Genomic DNA, 21,287 nt, shown 5'->3' on the forward strand with positions numbered 1-21,287 from the left:
CACCTCGGAGCTCTTTACGCTTACGCTCGGGAAAATGAAACTTTTTCACTCGTTAATTTAATAGATCGCTCTGCTTCTTTCGTCAAATCTATAAACACTAGATTTGATTAAATTAATTAATTGTAAAGGAATAAAAATATCGATTGGATGCAGTCGTAAGAGCTATTGGTTGGAAAGACCCCGGATAGTCATCGATTGCCCATGATTTTACGCGAAATGTCCTTGATTGAAAGCATTAGTTATATCCGTGCCTCTCTCTCTCTCCTCTTGGGCGATTTTCATTATTATCTCGAGAAACTATCGCGGCGGCGAGGGGGGTAGCCCCGGAAACACTGTACGCGAATGGCTTCGGTCGGTGTTGAATTGTTTCGGATGCCATTAGAATTACATTAAAAGCACATTTGCTTTATAAGGGGAAATGTTTTCTCTTTATTTAATCACCAATGAAATAATGTCCGGTCGCGCTCCATTCGCCTATAACTTATCGCCGCCGCGCCACGGCCATTCGAGAGGATTTCCGAAAAGGCTATTTTTGAAATTATATACAAGATGGAGATCGAGAGGCTCGAGACCAGTGTACGTATACCTAGGCACATAAAAAAAGTTGAGGGGAGAAGATAAGATGAGAGCAGGTATATATACATGTGGGGATTAATGATGGTTTTAATCGTTGGTTTGTTTCTTTTGCAGTACCTCTATCTGCTGTTCAGCGACGACGACTTGATCAGCTTGGACGAATGGGTGTTCAATTCCGAGGCACATGTGCTTCCCATCAGGGGCAACCCCCTTTACCGGCCTGCCCCCACCTTATAAGCCCGACGATCGCGCGGGCCTAAGCCAGCCGCGCGAAATCGACGTCGGCGAATATTTCACGAGTGGCCTCAACTAGGCCGGGGTCGTCGTAGCCAAGCTCACGGCCGATCACGCGCCCTCAACAAACGTCGTCGCGCTTCGAGAGGCTCGCGCAAAATAGCAACTGGTTATTAACACTGCTGAGATTAAATGATTATTTTAGCTAAGAGAGAGAGAGAGGAGAAAGAAAAAGAGGGGGTTAGAGGGGCGACGCGGATGAAGCCAGGCTCGTGTAGACGGCGCGGGTCCCGCGCCAGTTAGCGTGCAAGAAACAGATGAGCGAATGACATTTTTAGACTAATGTTCTCGCAAGAGTGCGTGCGCTTTGCTCTCTCACATTTCCATTCTCATTTTTCCAACGTTGCGCGGTAGGTCGAATATTCGAATACCCTATTACTGCTATTGAGCGAAACTCTCTATCGACACTTATACCGTCGATACATCGTCGACGCGCTCTCATCGAAATTCTTGCCCGATTAAGATACACTATGAAAAAATTTTCTACCGACGATAAACTCTGCATGTGTGTACGCAGCGAGAGAGCAGAAGGGTGGTCAACGTCGACAGGAGGCGCGACAACGCAATTACAATATCAGCTTGAAATATGTGGCAGTAGAGACTATGTCAACAAGTTATTTCACGTCTGCGATGCAAGAGTTCCAGTAGACGACTGACTTGAAATTGCCCGCATGAGAAGAAGGAAAACATCCCCCCCCCCCTATCCAAATTGTTCTCGGTGTACAGCCGCAACTATACGTGGATCCTAACAAAATCATGCGACTGCAGCGCGAGTGTGCTAATTTTTCTATGCAGACATGTCCTTGTGAAAAAAATAAACAAAGATATATATATAATAGTAATAATAATAATAGTATAATAATAATGATAAATAGATACAAATGAATAATTATCAATCATTTAAGGAAGTAAGGTACTCTCGCCGCGAGATCCTCTCGAACATTTTTCTAATGCTTTCGATTCATTAAATTAGCTTTTTCTACGATATTTGCGACTGTCGCTGCTACAATCTTCAGCCACTGCTCTTCCCACGTGCCATGTGCGCATGTATTGCTGCACACACTTGCGGGAGAAAAATGACTGTCTAGCTAATCTACGATCTATATAATGTAAATCCAATGTACAATCCAAGAAACCTTACTCCCTTAAGGAGATACGACGTGTGTGCGATAGAGGGCGCGAAAACGCCACAAGCCAATTGCGTCATAGCTGTAACTACGCAACAACCGATTTAAATGATAAAGTCTGTAACTAAAGTTATAAGTGTATATAAAAATTAAAGAAAGTCATATTCTATTATGAGGTACGTACGTAGGAGGAGTTAGCGAGATTATTCAAATGATATAATTGTATAGTGCTTGCAACGAATGTTAAGCCTATTGATTTTTTCATTAATTTATTAACGGCCGAGATGCCCGGTAAAAGTATACATATGCATATACATATAATCTGGACTGCGTCAATAAGTTAATTGATATTCGCGCGCAACGAGCGATCGACCAGTGGTGCCAAATTAGAGAAGGGGATATTTAGCCCAATATCTGGAATTGATACTCAAAGCATATAATAGGACATTTAAGCTGAGTGCGCCTCTTATTTCACACAATGATTTATTATATATATATATATATATATATATACATACACATATATCTATATTAAATATCACAATCGAGATTAAAGAGAAATTAATGTAACGCTACGCGTAATCTTAAATTGGCTTACTTTTCTTTTCCAAGAGAGATATCGCACCAGCTTGGTATATTGCAAGTTTCGAGTATTATCTCGTAGTGCGCGCTACTAATAAAATGAATTATTTCAAATGCGTGGGGGATGAGAGAGTCGCGCGCGAGAATCGATAAGATACATTAAGCGAATTAGAAAAATCTTAGGAGACTATGTTGTAGTATCTGTACCAGGATGTGTAAACTTTCTCGGAATTGGTTGCACTGTGGGACTATTTTACCAAGTACCAATTGATATATCGATGCATTTAAAGCGAGAGAAGCATGACCAGTAAATTTCAAATATCAAACCCATTGTTTGTAATATCTGTAGAATACCTACTAACAGGCATAAAGTATCGCCGAGATGGGTGGCAATCAGGATGGCCAGGAAGTTACTTAATATACCTATGCACGCTAAATACACGTGTGTAATTCGTTATTCTTTCTATCAAAGCTACGGTTTTCTACATGAGAACAATAAATCTGATTTTTCACCTCTTCGTAGACAAATACCATATGGCATAATTGAGACACAAATATTTTTTCAATTGATCATTGAGTAATATAAGAGCTTGATTATGTCATTACAGTATACGTAAAATGAATAAATCATGGAAGCAACAAGATACTACAAATTTCATTGAGGACCATATTTTTGGGATTTTCAAGCATATTCCTTTCATTTCTATAACGTGTAAATGCTGCGTTCGTTCGTGAATTTGTCTTTTCTTTGGTGCAACATTGTTGAACAATCGTCTGACAACACCACTGCACGATGCAACATTAAATGTAGACCGTGTCTATGCGACGAAAATGAAGGAAGAAAATCGTTTACGATATAATTAACAATCACTATGATCGATATGATCAACGGTGAGAGATAATGATCATAATAGAAATAACTATATATAGCCTATTATATATATGTACATGTGTGTGTATGTTTATATATATGTATAAACATACATACACATATACATTTGTGAATAGATATTTAATAATTTATTGTTATAACCTAGAGTATTTTGTTTAAAAAATTCTGTTAAATGGGGTTTTGGGTATGGTAATACTTTTTCACATCGAGATTCGATTTATGCGCTTAGCATGCGCTTTGCCGAGCAAACGCATTCTCAGCTTCAATTCGATCGAGCTCTTTCTAATTTGCGAGCAAAAGTCAAAGCTGCTCGTAGTACATACGTCTACCCTCGCACGCGCGCGCGCACACACACACACACACAAAGGTAAATAAATAATCCTTCGTGATAATAGTAGAAAGTGCTTAAGAAGGTCGCTCGTCTCACGATCACTATATATATATATATATACCATGGTGAAAATACTATCTATACCCGATAAAAGCTTACACATACTATTTTTAAAAAGAAATTAAGCTACTGTTACTTGGTTACTTGGCGTATCTCCCGCAGTAAGCTACATAGACGGATAAACCACTTTCGGTATTTGCGTATGTGCGCGCGCTAATCTTTATCAGAATAAGCCAAGCCGCTAAATGCGAACTCTCGTCAAGTGAAAAAGTGGATAATTGTAAATACTGTATGCTGTTTAGTGATAAGAAAAGGGGTTTTCTTTCGACAGCTTTATGTGATTTATTTGTCATGATCATTGAAATAAATAAATATTGATACTATACGTTTTGCGTCTAGTGCATTGCAACCTGATCCAACAGCTGGTTAATCCTTCGGAGCAGACACCTTTGAACTTGTACGAAGAAAGAGAAAGACGTGATTTCAGTAATGCAAACTTGACTCAAATCCACTATAAAAGAGATTAATTATAATCTTCTTCCAATTCATCTTGCCTTTCCTTGCTCTATCGATCATTCGGCCCTAACTATTACAAGCATTGCAACCAACTATTTTTATATCTATATGGTATTCGCGTGATCGAATCGCTTATTAATAATGGTGGTTTACGCTTATTAACAAAGGTGGGGCGCCGCGTCGCGCCACGCCATCAAATCCATTAGACAGTTGCCACTTTATGGCATCGCGAATCAAGGCGTGGTATGTAGCCATGTACATGTATGCATGTACGTTGGACACGTCTGCGACTCGATGTCATTCCTTCGAGATCCGTCTACCAAATCTTCATAAATGTATAGTGTATGCCTATGGTTAAAGTCATCATAAAAAGTATATTGCACACAATTTCCGTTTCAACTGCAATCGCATTCCAACTCCGTCCGATTAAAGGCATGCAACTGTTGTCTAATCGAACCTCATTGAAAGTCATCGCGCGATATAAACGAATATGCTCAGGTAATCGTTCAATTCTTTATCATTGAGTGTACTCTTGTACAATAGATTCAGATAAGCCAATTGGTAGATTTTATATAGTTATATAGTAGTATACATCTTTTCCATATTATGTATAACTCATTGTGCAGATTTATGGATGCACAGTAACGGAGCACAGCACAGAGTAAAAGAAGACTCGTAATTGCAGGAATGTTGAAAAACGAAACGATGCTTGCGGAATGCAGGAGGTATAGTTCGGATCACGCTCCATACGACGAAAATACCATCGAGCAAGCATGGAATGGATTCCCAACGTTGACGTAGTATGTCGTCTCTCGCGGAGCGTCGCTTCGTCGCCGCTGTTCGGTGGTGGAGGAAGAAGCAGCAGAGGAACGAGATGGGGTGAACGAGGAGAGAGAGAGAGAGAGAGAGAGAGAGAGAGAGGGGGGAGATTCGCCGCGGACTCGACGATGCGAGCTAGGGGAAATACGATTGCCCGAAGGGGAGCTAACGGTTAAAGAGGGAGGAGGGGGGGGGGATCCCGTTGTCCTCTTTACACACGTTCGCTCCACCCCCGTTTCGAGAATATGTGCCAGACACTTTTCGTCGACCGAACACCGGTACCGCCGACACCGTCACGAGCGCTTTTCCAGATATGTCTTGCCTCGCGTCTACACCCGTCGTACCGTCTCTAGTCGCAACTCGCACTCGCGCGCCGTAGACGCATCTCAGGGCTACGGTCTCCATCCTCCTCGTCAGCACGCTGTCTCACGCGTCAGGAGTAACAAATACCGATATACATATATGTATATCCGACTATTTATTATATTCAATCGTTCCCACGCCCCCCTCTCCACACCATTTCTTCCCAATACTCCAGGAAAAATCGTTTTGGCCTGACTCTCGCGCACACAATTACACGCTTATCAAACTGGAGGAATTGGACAGCGCGCGCAGAAAGGATCTGAGAATGTGTGCGCAGCAGGCTGTACCGCAGGGTACGGCACTCATGGCCATGCAAATATCGAGTAGACTCTCAAAGTGTAATTAAGGATGGAGTCGGGCAGAGCTACCCCGAGGCAAAAATCTTGCTGTTTTGCCGCCTGTTCACCGCGCAACACTGTTTCATTTGCTTGAGATATAAGCGGTCGATGCTTGCGGAGACGATTACATAGCTATGTTCCATCGAAGAGGGTACCCCGCCGTTATTCCCATCGTCGTCCTCGTCGTCGTCGAAAGCTAATTTGCATAATAAAGCCAGTTTTCGTTGTGACACACGTACACAGGGACACGGTTACTATATACCTGTGCGAAAGGGCGCGCGCTCGCGTTTAATCACTGTACATTCAATAAACGCACAGCATTTCTTACTTTTGACCCCGCGAGAGAGGAGGTGGCCCGTATATAAGCCAGCCGCGCGTACGGCTTCCTTCCCGACTGCCTCAATTTTTTGCCCCTTTTCGCGCGCGGTCCCAATCTCTGCTTAAACAGTGACAGTCATTCTCTTCGGTTGGTTATAGTTCCTGTGCGTGTGCGTGTGCGCTGCGATATATCCCAAGTGCGGAGGTCCACCGCCGCCGCCGCCGCCGCGTACACCGTACACCCTATACACGTGGCCCTCTGTGCTTTAAACGCGCGCCCACGCAGCAACGTAACGCAATAGCTATTCGTAATTTGCACGTCGCAGAGTCAGACATCAACGATGCGAAGAAGAACGCTTTCCATGACATTGATCTTCCTACTTGGTGAGTTTTATCTCTCTGCATGCATTTATACTTTTCTTTGAAGATAAAACGAGAGAAACACACAAACGCGCCGATGCATCTCGCGCTTCCTTAGCAAATAATCAATTGATAATAAGTCATCTTTAATATAATCTTGTTATAATTGTCAAGCAGTCATTTTTATGCTACGCACCGATCGAGGGATTATCGATATACTTGTCAAAATTATCTTCCATCTTTTATCCTCTTTTCATTGCAGAAATTCCGAGTTAATCGAAAAAAGTTTATAATTGTGGCTTCTTCGTTGCTAGATATTGCCTGGGAGTGTTGTCAGATAAATTTTAATCAATTCCTACAGTTTTATTTAGACAAAATCTACAATGAATACAGAGCAGCGTCGTTTAAATCGGCGTACGTGCATGGCGGTATCATATATATTTAGTTTAATGAAATCTATAAATTATCACGAGTCGCAAGCTTTTGATTGTTTCATTTTTATCAGGCATGGAATTGGTTCAGTATTTAATGGATCTTTTTTTTCTTTTATGCTGATCGATTGTCATGCATTACTACTATCAGGGATACATTGTCGTTATATAGCGATATAGACATACTTGAAAGTTGAACAAATGTTTCTTACTACAAAAATTGTTGGACAACTACAGAGGATGAAATATTTTTACGTCGCGCGCAGTCAATCTTTCGACCTTGTCTTCCAAATTAGTGTTTTGCGTTAAACAATTATAGATATAGATATATAGTTTTGACTCTATTTTTAAAATCAGGCTACAACTTTGAAAAAATTACCACTGGTATATACCTATAATACATTGTTGCAAATGACGCGATTCCAAAGTATTTTTTTCAAGAGAATGGTTTTGTGGAAATGGAGCTTTTATAAATATACCAACTGAATATATATATATATATGATTCACTAGATAAGGAACCGCTCTAAAATGTACTATCTATAACACAAGTTATCCCCAGATTGGACGAGCGGAGCTCTTTCACCGAGTAATTATTAAACGGTTAAATTGAATGGGCTAAGATTAAGTTGAAAGCGTATGAGCGTGTGGCCTGCAGCGCGACCGCAATAACGTGCAAAAAGGAAGGATATCTCGCGCGCGCGGGTAGGGTTTATTATCACCGAAATGACCAACCTCGCACATTATTAACGAGTTAAGTTCAATGGTACATCTCTTGCGCAAAGCACATCCATTTTAATCGCGCAGTGGCTCGCGGTGCTTCCTTTTTTTTTTGTCAATGGCCGCTGCCGCCGCACCGGCCGCATCAGCCTCGTGGCGATTGGTTAGAATTGCATTAATAATAAGCGCCCACGCGCACACGCGCGCACTATATACCGTTAACAACCTTTGGAGTGGACTAGGGAGTAGGGACTCGGATTACCTCACATAACCCGCAAGCTTTAAATTCACCTGGACCCCTCGACGAAATAACCCCATGCACACACAAACTATCTCATAAATCATATTATATACATATATTATATAGATATCTTTCGCATTAAAGTTCCTTCATGCCCACCGTCCTATCTATTTTTATATCTTCTAGCAAGTAGTTACAGCTAATAAATTATATGCAATCGTTCTAGATTTTACTGCATTTCCATCTCTACGAGACCCGACGTGTGTGTGCATGTATATATATATATATATAGATAAGACCAATTACCTATAATACGCGCGAGCCTAAATTTTATACCTGCGCATTTTATTTTCTTCAATTGTGCAGTTGTCGAACAACACTATGCTATCGGATAATAATTAAGCATAGACGTATTAGACAAAGAACTATATATGTATATTGAGAGACACTGCGTACTCTATTTTACAACAGCTATTACCGTGTTATAAACCAAAGAGAGTAGAAAGATTGATTAATTATATAAAACTATACTGTGCATCGAATATTATAATAATAATGTTCTTTCATCGTGATAAATTCTTTATGACGAGCGAGTACCTCCGATGAAGGAAGTATCATAGCTTTTTGACAAGCAAAAAGTGCATCTTGAGCCGTCGAGGGATGAAGCACACGCTTCAATTTAATTTATTTCAATGGGAGATGAAAGTGGCCATCTTCAACTTGAATAGGCATCTACAAGAATGTAACGCGCGAGTGACTGACCCGCTTCATCATGTAAGATGCTTCTTATTGCTACAAGCTATGCCAAAAATTTTATATTATTACCTGACATTCATTTCGTAATGCGCCGCTAAAACAGTATATGTCAATTATTTTTGGTATATACTTGCAGCAAAATTTGCAAATTTTATGTCTTCCCATGCATCAATGTTGTTCGGTTAGCTCGGCTTACATTTTAGTATTTTTATATTTTCTATTCCAAGCCTTCAGCTCTCTCTCTCTCTCTCTCTCTCTCTCTCACTCTGGAAGTTACAATTTAGCTTTTCCAAGTATTCTATTACACACAAGGTTATTTTTACTATTCCCGATAAAAGATGATTTTGACATAGATTTGTCAAACTCGTCACTGCTTCAGGATGGACTCGTCATCTTTTCAATGTATTATTTTCTTTTACTTGCTCATGGCTGCTGAAAAATTGCGTAATTCCTAATCCAAGAGAATGTTGAATGAAACCAGAAACACACACACGCGCACACTATCCGGAAGGAAAATTCTATAAATGATGTCTCAATTGTGTGCAATATTACAAGGAACGGGCGTATAGGTAAAAAAGACTTGAAAAAAAAATTATTCTAGAGAACTGGGAGGGAGAGAGAAAGTATGTAGGGTGGCAAATATTGCAAATCGTATTATATACACATCTATCTCAAATTATCTATAAAGTAAACTCATATATAATATATATTATCTTCTTAAATGATGACTTTAATCATTTTTACAGAAAAAGTTGTATATCATTTTGACTAGCATGTACTATGCGTAGTAAAAATGTCCTATTCCATATTGTTATAGGCTTAAGGAGTTATATAGGAGAAGAAAAAGATGGATTGAAGTGGAAGAGCTTTGGTAACGTAAGCATTGGATATTGTTAGACAGTTGCAACGGATATCCATTTTCTTTTGTCAAAACATTTTTCTTTTTCTCTTTTTTTTATTGTGCTTGACAGAGAACCAGAGGGGATTGCCAGTGCGTCGTTAGCGCGTCGTTAAAATCTTGATTGAAAAAATCGGTCTTTGCAAGCGCTTTTATCGCGTCATATTATCTATGTAGCTGCCACCTCTAATGTAAACATACTCGCAAATCAATAGTACCAATCGTAAAAAGTAGCATACGGTCAACATTTGTGGTTACAAACTTGCCCTCGGTTTTAAATATAGCGTAGTGTAAAAGTAGTATTGTGGAGTTGACTCTCTCTCTCTCTCTCTCTCTCTCTCTCTCTCTCTCTCTCTCCCGCTCTTGCATGTGTAAAATGAAATTATTTCCACAACCAAAAAATTAGACATTTTTACAAATAAACAACAGAAAATTCGTCAATTGAAAATAAAGGCTAATCCTCGCGCGCGCCTAGATAATAGTTTATTTTCTGTGAATAGAAAAAAAGGAGAAAATAATAAGCATTTTTGGACCTTCTAAATGTGCAGTATAGCATAAAAAGAAAAAAAGGAAAATGACAACTGTAAATATTGAATAGTGCGGATGAAATGAGAAGTGTATCAGTTTGATATTGATCGAGGTGGTTGAGGTAGAGTTGGCAAGTTTATGAATCGAAAGAATTTGATGAATCGTGCAGAGGGATACCTGGTGTATCCCTGCGAAAACGAGATTTCGCGCTCTCTCGCTCTATTATAACACAAATCCCATGCACTTGTGACGGTGCGAAGAGACGTTACGATAGGGCCAATAAAGTAGCTGAATGTTGGCCAATTCAAATCGGTCGAGCTCGCTCGCTCGCATTTACAACGTCTATATGGTAGAATTGCTGGGCGCAGTGCGCGCGCCTGCGTACCTATATAGTGTATCTCGAGTGAGAGTTGGCGCAACTATCCTATATGACGCGCGAACGCAAGATTGAAAATAGCCGCGCGCGCGAGAGAGGAAAGTGGTGTTCCGATGTTCGCGATGATTTCACATCGTCAAAAATAAATTCCACGAAATAACGCAATAGCGCCTCCCCCCCCCCCCCATTTGGTCTACAAGGGAGAGAAGAAATCCGAATCTGACACGTTGATCGAGAAACGCGCGGTGACCGGTTAACGTACTCGCGCGGGAGTCGGGAGAGGGAATAACGCACACACACACACACACACAGTCTCGTCGAGCCGTGGGTGTCGCGCGCCATCTATAAATAAAACATGTGCCACGGGAACGTGTGCAGCAGCTTCTGCCACGATTCTGCCTGCCTGCCTACCAGCCAGCCAGAGCCCGCCCGCAAGCGGCACATCTCTCTCGAAGAGAGTTTATAGTTTCCTCGCTATACTGCCCCTGCGATGCTGCTCTCAATGCTACACTTCCTTTCATCGGAATATTCGCGCAATCGTGGCTACTCGCTGCGTGCCGGCACGGCACCCGATAGCCTCCACCACTCCGATTCACACTCGCGCCAGTACAGAAATACGAAAGCTCCCTAACCTAACCCAACCTAACCTTATTTTTCTTTCCTTCCATCGACCTTTCGTATATGTATATGTATAGCAGAGCAGATGGGACGTACGCGAAAAGAATTGGATAGAGGAAAGAGCGCGTGAATTCCATTCCAAAACGTTTCGAATCTCCGAAGAGAGAACGGGCTGCGAAAGAGCGGGTTTTATGTTAATGAGTAGCAAATTATCGGAAAAGAGGCGGTCCGCCGTAACAGGTTTCTATATAGCAACGGAGGTTAGCACAGACTCCTCTCTCTCTCTCTCTCTCTCTCTAACCCCATCCCACCCCCCATCCCATCTCACGTATATAGTTTTTCGCTTTGATGTACGACTGAAGTCCTTTCACCACTCCACCCCGGCCCGGGCCCCCGATCTCCCTACCGCCTGGCCCTTTTACTTTTCTCGCGTGTACGCGCGTATCGCACAATCGTCTGACCCGGCCCGGCCCGTCCCGTCTCATATGCTTCAACTCGCCTGCAAAAAGATAAAGCGACTGAATTTTTCGTTGGAAGCACTGTCATCGATTTGGCCTCTTCGGCTACTCGACTCTTCCTTCATCGAGAGCTTTTCTTACGGAGTTAACGCCATCGCAACTTATTCGACCATTGCGCTTATCATCGCGCTCTATCTGTTATCTCTTTTTATTCTTTTTCTCGTACAGCTGCTCAATACCCTCTCGTAACTTTCATTCTAGTGCCTCGCCCTTCCGGGGAGACTCATCAAGCTTCGATTGGTTCAACACTTTCCATTAAAATAGTATATCTACGATAGAGAGAGAGAGAGAGAGAGAGATGGTCCAAAATGCTCTCCTTTCAATACTCTATATGCAAATTGTCACTATTTATACATATCGCACATACAATGAAAGTTTTGATAGATTTCTCCAATGATATGAGCATGCAGTTTTATAGACAATTGCAGAATGGAATACTTGGGACTTGAATCTTACGTAAAAGTTGTCAGTGTCCCCCAATTGCACAAATACCGCATGCCCAGAACATTGATGAAAGGTTCTGCACCGAATGATATATGCCGATCAAGTCACTTTAACATCGTGGCGTGTGTGCCATCGCCGCAAGGTCTTGGCGCTTTTCTTCAAATTATTTGCGCCGTTAAGAATGTTTTATTGATTATAAGAGCCAAATACCAGAATCTTACAAAGCCGCGCGTCGACATAAAAATTCATTCATTCCGGTAAAACTATCAACGGCGGTACGTTACGCGTGCTTATATGCATGATTCTCGCGCGCTATACTCGCCCTCCATTCTTTCAACTGGGATAATCCGGCGATTATTTTCCAATTCGATAGTTTCAATTTTATATCAAATTGCAACTGAAGGAGAAATTTTAAAGCAATTAAATTGCAATATTAATCGAGCATGAAATGACACGTACAATATAGTGAAGCATTTAACGGTCCATACTTAAATAATCCAATTCTGTATAATATTTTCGAGCGCGTTATATTTATATGTATTATAGGATCTCCGAGTATTCCTGCGTGAGCCAATGATTATAAAGTATGGATACACGCAGGTATAGTATATGTATATACTCTTGGGGAACATGGCACAATTTGTAAGTATAGAGCAGCTTAGCCGGGGGAGGGGATCGGAGGAAGGAAACGCAATTGGGGCAAGCAACAGGCATCCCCCAAGCCAGAGAGGCGCAGGGCGCAAGGAGGGCGCTCGCGCTCGCCTTGTCGCTGCTCGCCTGCTTGGCCGCGCGCACATGGCTTGACTTGGCGAGCGCGCATATCAGCTCAGCCAGCAGACCGCGCAGGCGTCGCGTCACTCGTCTCGCGCGATGATGCGACCTGTGCTCTGTCTGTGGCTGTGCTCTATAGTTAATCTAGAGTCTAGACCGAGTCGAGCCGAGCCAAGCCCCCGAGCCAACTCTTCCACACAGCCACAATCACATACATAACAGTTCCACTTCCTCTTCGTTTCTGCGAGCCGGGCATCCAAGTGGCGCCGTGTGATCAAGTGAGAAACCATACGAAAGAAATGAGCACCTGCTTTATAAATACCTTCTATAAGTACCTTATTTCCTTAATAACCACCTCAGTTCGCCACACACAACTGTCGATACACTGCCTAACCTTTTAGAGCAAATCTTCTCCACCCCAAAATCTTTTAAATTCGATAAAAGTACTCTGAAAAACAGTATCAAAAATTTTTTATATAAATACCTTTATTCAATATTTTAATAATTATGTAGTAAAAGTCGGTATAAACACAGGCTCTCGCGATTCATTATTAACATGTATGTTTTCGTTCGTGGTCTCTTGTGTTTAAAGAGGAATGACGTTGGAAAGGGGGCGTAGCTCAGATGGTAGAGCGCTCGCTTAGCATGCGAGAGGTACCGGGATCGATACCCGGCGCCTCCAACTTTTTTCCTTCCTATATGTATATTCAACAATGTCAGAATTTTCCAAGAAAACCCCAACACACACTTTTCATCCGATTTCACTCATATACACAACACTTTATATATAAATATTATTTAACTTTTATACTTTCAAGGCCAATACGCGGCTGCTGCTAAATCTTTGGCAGATAGATGCAGCAGGCCGCGTCTAATCTGAAAAAAGGCGATTTTTACAGATATACCTTCCTCGCGTGCGTCACAAAACTTTACATAGCTTATCTATATATTCATACGCGTTAAATTCGACATATTATCTATATATTTCATGCTCTATATGTAGATTTAAACTGAAATAAATAAGTATTATGCTCATTTCGCCTAAATATTATAGATACTATTGCTCGCGTATCTCAAGTACCTACATATTTTAAATTTTTAAAAATATTCATACAAATTTTCCTTTTTAGTTTTGTTTTTTTCCGAAGAGAAACATCCATGCAGTTTTAATTGACCGATTGAGGATTTATTTAAATAATGATTTTGCGTAGAATGATAATTGATTTTTTTTTTTTCAGAAAAATTTAGGCAAAGAAGATAGTCGATCTGTGTGTTACGTTTAAAGAAACTTACACTAAGAAATAATCAGTCATTGTGCACACTGCACACAGGAAAAGCTATAGATGTAACCTATAACATTTAGACATTCTGCAAAGCGCTGTCCTAACCTCGCTTAGCTCTTTCAGCTACCTCCTCATAGATCTTGTTGCCCGGGCAATTCTAAACTGCGATTTACCAACAACTGCTGGATAAACTGATGCTGCTGTTGGCTCTGGGCTTGCTCGCCTACCCTTTCTAATCCATGTCCTAATCCGCCTAAATCCACTCTCAGATTCGCAATATAAACTGGATCTCCCTCTCTCTCTCTAGACCCATACTCTCCTCGGTCATTCTTCATCTCCTTGCATGCCTGTTTCTATATATATATATATATATATAACAACTTTACGCTATTCTCGATAGATAGAGAGAGAGAGAGAGAGAGAAGAGAAGCCTCTTCTTTCATCTATATCCCTCTTTCAGTTAGTTAACCCCCCTTTGCCTAATTATTCCAATTTAAGATCTGACAAATATTTCCTTTTTTGAAATCTTTAAATACATTGTATCAAAATGATCTATTGGTATATAACCTTTGTCATATTTAGTCAATTTTGTTCCTATACCTATATGCAGTCAAGTATTCTTACTATATTGTGTTCGTGTCGTTTTATACAGAGAGCGCGCGAATATCTTTAATCGTATAATTACGTTTTAAACAAAAGTTATTATATACTTTCAATTAGATTTTGCTGGTCTACACACACGCACACAAACTATATTCCTTTATCGCATTGTTAAAACAATTAATTGTTTTAAGATACTTTTCAAATGAAATTACTCATTTTGCTTGATTGTGCTGCAAAAATATTATTAATAGATGGAGTTTTGCCTGGTGAGGAAAATTGATACAAGTTGATCGAAGAGGAGTATTTTTGTACCAAGGAGAAATTTGCTAAATCAATCTGTGACTTGGAAATGCTTCGAGCATACCCCATTGAATTTCTGAAGCCCTGGTTTCTACCCTGCTCTGTGTTCTCAACGCCATTGTCTAGGTGCGGCCTACCGATTCACGAGCTCCGTCAGAACCAACTTTCAAGGAGCGTAACAATCTTGAAAATGTCTATACGCTATTATGCATTATGGAATGTTGAATATTTTTAAGTATTTAATCATTGAAATTATAGTTTGTAATCTTTCCTAAACTTTGTTGTTTTTGCAAATTATTGTTATATCTCAATCGCGAAAAACCGTGAAAATTATTTCAGCTCGACGATGCATTACCATGCACCTGCGAAGGTCAAAGGAGTCAATGGAGTTTCTCACGTTGCGACCAACAACCCTAGAAAAGTTAACCTTGACCCGCGTAGGTTGATATTACAAACGCGCAACCCCCTCGTTCGCCTGTTCTCCTGCTTATTCCTATGTTTTTTCTTTGTTCACTCTTTCAAAATTTACCTCTGCACCCATTAAGGACGCTCGAGAGCCAATTTTCACACTATACTCCTATACCTATATCTATGTATACACATACAGAGTGATTTTCGACTATGTATTTCCTTCATAGGTAAAGCAGAGTGTGTGCGCGCGCGCGATTTGTACACTGCACATTCATGTATATGTTTATTTTTCATGCACGGAGGAGACACAAATGCATATGTGTCGCGTACACAACTGCTCGAAAGCGTCTCGCATGTGTGTGTGTGGCTCTCTACAAGTTCCTCTCCGCGACTAGAATCTCGTATGTACCGACGTGTACGTGTATCGTGAGCGTGCGATGGAGGAAAAGTAGTGGTACGTCATGCAACCCTAATAATACGTATGTGGACAAGGTGACGTAATATGCGTAGCATGCGTGACTGCGAACCATATTCGCGTCAACGATACATTCTGGAACAACCCGTAATCACGACGGTTTGATTAGAAGAGTAAAACTTGGAAATAATCAAATAATTAACAATGTGTGTGTATATATGTATACCTTCTTTCCGTTATCTGAAAAAGCTATATACCATACGTATATGTATATCATTTAATGTTACCCTTGATTGTATCGCTGTAATTAAACTCCAAGCGCATTCTATACACATCCAATTACACCATCTTAATTTTTCTATATATACGCTAGATGAATATTGAATGATTAAATAAATATAGAAGAAGAAAATTAATTTAATTTATCGTCTTATATAGTTACTGTAATTTATGTGGTATATGTATAGTAAATATAGTATACGCACGCAAGATATAATAATTGGATAATCTTTATTTATCGTATAAAATGTGACTTTGTAAATAATATGTTATATTTACAGGGGAGATAGATAGCGGGTCTTTCGATACTTTCAAATGTACGTGTCATCTAGAGAATACCTAATATATATATATAGATATGTGTGTGTGTGTGTGTCCAACGCGCGCGAGAGATATCCTGATTAATTATTGTAATATACAGCATATTGCACATAACACAGCGACCAATTGGCGAGACGAATCAAGGATGCTCGTTGTTTATGCGTCCCGTGCACACTTGGACCATCGTCAGGCTTCGTCCTCTACCTAAAAAGGAGCAAAGGAGGAGCCAAAGGAGCAGGGTAGGATCATGTTCCCCCGATATCAAGCGTTAGCACAGCAGTGCGTGAGCTAACCAATCCCCCGGATGGACATGCAACCATATAGCGATGCAGGATATACATACACACACACACACACACATGCAGCACCCTCTGTACAACCAATACTGCACTCACAAACTTTTCAATCTATCCAATTTTATATTTATACATGTGCTCACAATTTTCACCACGAGTGCAATTCATCAGGCGCAATCAACTTTTTACACACGCACACATCTTTTAATTTATCTGCAACTCTACGCGAACGCAACATAATTTCCATATACATATAATTTTTCATTAATTATTTTTAATAAGCAATAATTCCTTTAAACTACTCGAGAAAAGGTTTACATAAATATTGCGCCAAACTCTCTTTCTTTCGACTATTCTCCAACCTCGGAGGAATATATAAACATATACAATGTATACGCGATTATAGCTGAACTCAGACTTGTGCGTATTTTATTGTTAAAACTCTTTCGCTGAAAACAAAAATGAATATAGGTGCGTAAACCGAATAAAGGGTCGGATTTTGTTTATTGATATGTCTGTATTTATTAACCTATAATCTATAGAATTTTAATATTGTTTTACACATGTACGTGTATACATATTTATATATATATATATATTCTTTGGTTTGCGCGACATTAATCCGTGCAACGTCGTTCGTATAGGCCCCGCAGCGACAAAAGGGTTAGAGCGCGTTTACCGTCTTGCTCGCATAAGTTGCATACACATATGTATATGTATATGTATATAGCATAGCATGCGTGGCGTATAATGCGTCGAATGCTGCACGAGTGCGCTTCTGCACTCTCTATGCGCAGAAAATCCTCAAGCACCTCAGACACTGCCTATGAGGGCTGATACCTTGGTAACACCACGCATTCCTCTAAAGGCCTTTTATTTACCAATATGTACTAAAAACACTCTTTCCCGGTCTCCCTATACCATCATTATCCATATGATTAATCAAACTTTTTTACGGATCCAACGCACAAATTGCAACAAATTACATTTCCCGCGTACGTCCTCTGCTAGCTTTTATCTAGTAGGTATACATTTTTATAAATACAACTTTTCATGGTTTCCTTTCTCTCTCTTCTCTCTCATTGAGCCTCACTTACATTGAAGATCTTAAACATAATTTCTTAAACGGTGCGCAAGTTTTCCAATGGAAACTGTAAATAACAAAAGTGAATATTCTGCGGAATATATAATATTGAAGAACAGATGAAAAAATTTAATTTTTTTAACGTTAGGAGCTTAAAATAAGGAAGTAGAGAATGAAATGAAGATATTGAGAGGGAGAGGGAAGGGGGGGGGGAGAGGAAATGCAAAGAGAAGGGGAGAAGGAGAGACTGTCGAGCGTTCATTCGATTATGCCAGCTTCGACAGAGAAATACTACTCCCACGCCTCAACCTCTTGTACGGGATGCGTCCCTGGTAAAAATTCTCGTTCTCTATTGTTCCATCCTAATTAATGCCACAACTCTGACGTTGCCATATTGCCCCTTCGTTCTTTTCCAACTTTCCCCTTGGATTTCATACGGTCCTGATACCAGCCGCTGTCACTTGTCCAATATCTGTAAACAAAAACCGGTCGCTACACTACACTCTCCAGTAAGATGAATGAGATATTTATCCGCTTCAGTTTAGGGCCTCTAAACTTTTCCTCCCCTACCATTTAAACCTCGTAAAACATCCAAATGGCTCAATCAGATTTTTACTGCTCATAAAGCTGCTACATTGGAATGACGCTCAAAGATCCACTTGAAAATTTCAACTCGCCCCAATATATATATATATATATATGTCATATTTATCTTAGTTTCAGTAACATATATATATATTTCCTTCCTAGACTAATTATGAAGAAATGTTTATCGATAAAAATTTGGGAATTAAGAACAAAGAATGCAAGTATAACGAATATTAATTGAAGAGAGTATTATGCGCGATAATAATCCATTTACTGTAGTTCTTTGGAGGAAATTGATAGGAAAAGTTTCTAGCAATCATATCAATAACCAAACTGCTATAGGGAACTAGTATTTATTACTTGCAACAATGAGAGGGAGAGAGAGAGAGAGAGAGAGAGAGAGAGAAACTCGAAAAATGTCTACCTTCATAATACGAAAAAGTTTCAAAGCTATATCCTGATCCACTACTTGTCTCATCATATTGCTTCCTCCCTATACCCGACCGACCTTTGCTAGCTCGAAAGAACTTACGCCAGCCATGCAATTACACGTCGTATGTGATCTTCAGCGCCATTGACCGAGAGAACTACTCGACCGAATCGAATACAACTCCTATAATGTTGATACTTCTCTAATATCGTAGCAACCGGAGCAAATCACCTCCTTTTAATCATTAAACATCCCTTGGATTAATCTTCTCTCAGTCGTAAAAAAGAAAAAGATTTTCATGTCTGTGCGCACGAGCCTATTATAAGTATACATGCAGCAACTCGTCTCTCTCTCTCTCTCTCTCTCTCTCTCTCTCTCTCGTAGGCTCTAAACAATATTCTGCCCCACTATACGTTCATGCACACAAGTTTCTAGTATATCTAAGAAATTACACGCCTAGTGTGTGCGATACTATAATATAATTTTTAATACATTATTAGCTCTACAATTTTCTTGGCGTTGCGCGCATCGAGCCAATATAACAATAAGTCCATAGCTGAAAAAATATTAATGTTTGAAGGAGACACAAAAGATACTCATGCGCATGTTTCACTTGGAATAATAATAAAAGAAATGTACGTGCGAAAATAGTTGAGAGAAGAAGCTAGCGTACCGCACAGTCATTATGTATAGTATATAGAGTACAGATTAGGATTGTGAAAATTTTCGAGAGATTGAAAAGGAAATGCATTACTGCGCGGCGCGTGTTTACATAAATTCTGGCCATATATTTATATGTATATAAACACGTGGCAAGCAACAGATGGTATCTCTGCATGCCGATCGACGTACGCGCCATGATATGTACGTTTCAGGACTGAGGAAAGAGCGGATCGATGACTATAATACGCGTTTATATAGCGTATACGCGTTTCATTCAAAAGGAGGGTTCGTGCTACCCTTCGCGCACGCGGGGGTTGAAAAACACCCTCTATTCCCTCATGTTAGCCTGATACCGAACGACCCTTGTTTTCCAATAAATACAAAGCGTAGAGCGTTGCATATCAACATTTACCCCGCAGTTGGAAGACTTTGGAAAAAAAAGAAGCAGCAGAGAGTGTGAGTGTCCCTTTTCCCAAAAAGCTTTATATGCTCCAACTGGAATCATACCGGAGATTCGAGAAAGTCGAATGAGAACATTTGGAGGCTGGCCGGCCGGACGGGGTACTGGTACATTGCACATGCAGTATAGTACCTACTATACGTATATAGAGATACTGGTAGGTACAGGGTGCTCGCGCGGGCGCCGTCCGCCGAGCCCCGAGATATAGGGAGAATTAGGGAGAATTTTTCACGAGGTATAGCCCGTGTAGCACGGGTTTAAGCACCCGTCCTGGCCCTTGCCACTAGCTCTCATCCATTATATAATTTCACGCGCTCTCCGCACCTACTACTCCAGATGGACGCCTGCTCCATTTCCGGTCGAGTTTCCAACAGGCCACGGACCAAGTTCGATTTATCGATTTTCGCCCACGTAGCGTACGTCATCCTCTTCCCGCTTATTTTCTCAGCCTTCCAATTGGACCTGCATGCGGGCCATGCGGGCTGCGGCGTATATATAGGTACGTATGTCTATCGGGCGTCGCGGCGTAACGCCCTGCGACTAACCTCTAGCCTTCTATACCATCCCATTCCGCAAACCAATCGGGAATTCCTATTCCCGATTATCGGATAGCTCGCACCCTCCATCTCCCTCCTCCTCCTTCGTCGACTCTCCGAACCTCGGATACCTATATATACTTATATATACATATATAGGTACATAGGTATATACCTGCAAATGCGTGATAAACCTTCCAATTCCGATGCAAGCGACTATACTATATAGCGCGACATCCTCGATCCCATATTCCACGTCCAAGAAAACTAGTTGCTGCATGTATGGTACATAATATAGTTGCTGATACGTGTGTGCCTAATGATCGACCATCTCGGGCAACCTCCATTCGTGTATATGCATGTATATACTTGACTCGCGTCCGCGCGCGCGTGCCTAGTACCACCCTCATATAATTCGCTCTCTTCTTCTTATTCACTCAATTCCTAACATATATCCTATATCGGATCAATCAATATTTTCTAACAAGAGCTTTATAATAATATCGATCATCGCGTCGAATAACGATATAGTTTCAAATCGGAGTGACTTTCTAATTATATCGAACAAGCTGATATTTTATAGCGTTGTAAAAAAATTGATCGATAATTTATTACTGCGAGAAATTCAAGTTTTCATACTTCTATACGCGTACGCCCGCATTAATAAAAGGTTTTTAACGATAAACTTTAATTCAAGAATTGAGAGAAAGTTTGCAGTGCAAACGCCTCTGTAAGTCTGCAT

At 40.6% G+C, this 21,287-nt stretch overlaps 2 protein-coding genes and 1 non-coding gene across 6 annotated transcripts in view; all 3 read left to right on the top strand.

Moving 5' to 3' along the window:
* LOC136775486 (mannosyl-oligosaccharide 1,2-alpha-mannosidase IA-like) overlaps positions 1 to 4,247 on the top strand; it is an 80,106-nt gene extending 75,859 nt beyond the window's left edge. For all 3 annotated transcript variants that reach the window (XM_066730303.1, XM_066730301.1, XM_066730302.1), the window contains one exon: positions 691 to 4,247. In XM_066730303.1, the coding sequence (XP_066586400.1) occupies positions 691 to 813 (123 nt within the window). In that variant the 3' untranslated portion in view covers positions 814 to 4,247. The remainder of the gene's footprint in view (positions 1 to 690) is intronic.
* A 1,932-nt stretch (positions 4,248 to 6,179) lies between these two features.
* LOC136775438 (xaa-Pro aminopeptidase 1) overlaps positions 6,180 to 21,287 on the top strand; it is a 32,292-nt gene continuing 17,184 nt past the window's right edge. The window contains exons 1-2 of one of the 2 annotated variants that reach the window (XM_066730202.1): positions 15,055 to 15,188; positions 15,402 to 15,499. In XM_066730202.1, the coding sequence (XP_066586299.1) occupies positions 15,112 to 15,188; positions 15,402 to 15,499 (175 nt within the window). In that variant the 5' untranslated portion in view covers positions 15,055 to 15,111. Of the gene's footprint in view, positions 6,601 to 15,054; positions 15,189 to 15,401; positions 15,500 to 21,287 lie in introns of those variants that run through there. The other variant, XM_066730203.1, reaches the window with a different exon arrangement.
* Positions 13,486 to 13,558, top strand: TRNAA-AGC (transfer RNA alanine (anticodon AGC)). Its single transcript has one exon. It is a non-coding gene; the product is annotated as a tRNA-Ala (tRNA).

Source organism: Prorops nasuta, unplaced genomic scaffold (genome assembly GCF_024137725.1).
Source record: "Prorops nasuta isolate Cenicafe-Biocafe unplaced genomic scaffold, Cenicafe_Pnas_1.2 PNAS00008, whole genome shotgun sequence".
NCBI classification, from domain to species: Eukaryota; Metazoa; Arthropoda; class Insecta; order Hymenoptera; family Bethylidae; genus Prorops; species Prorops nasuta.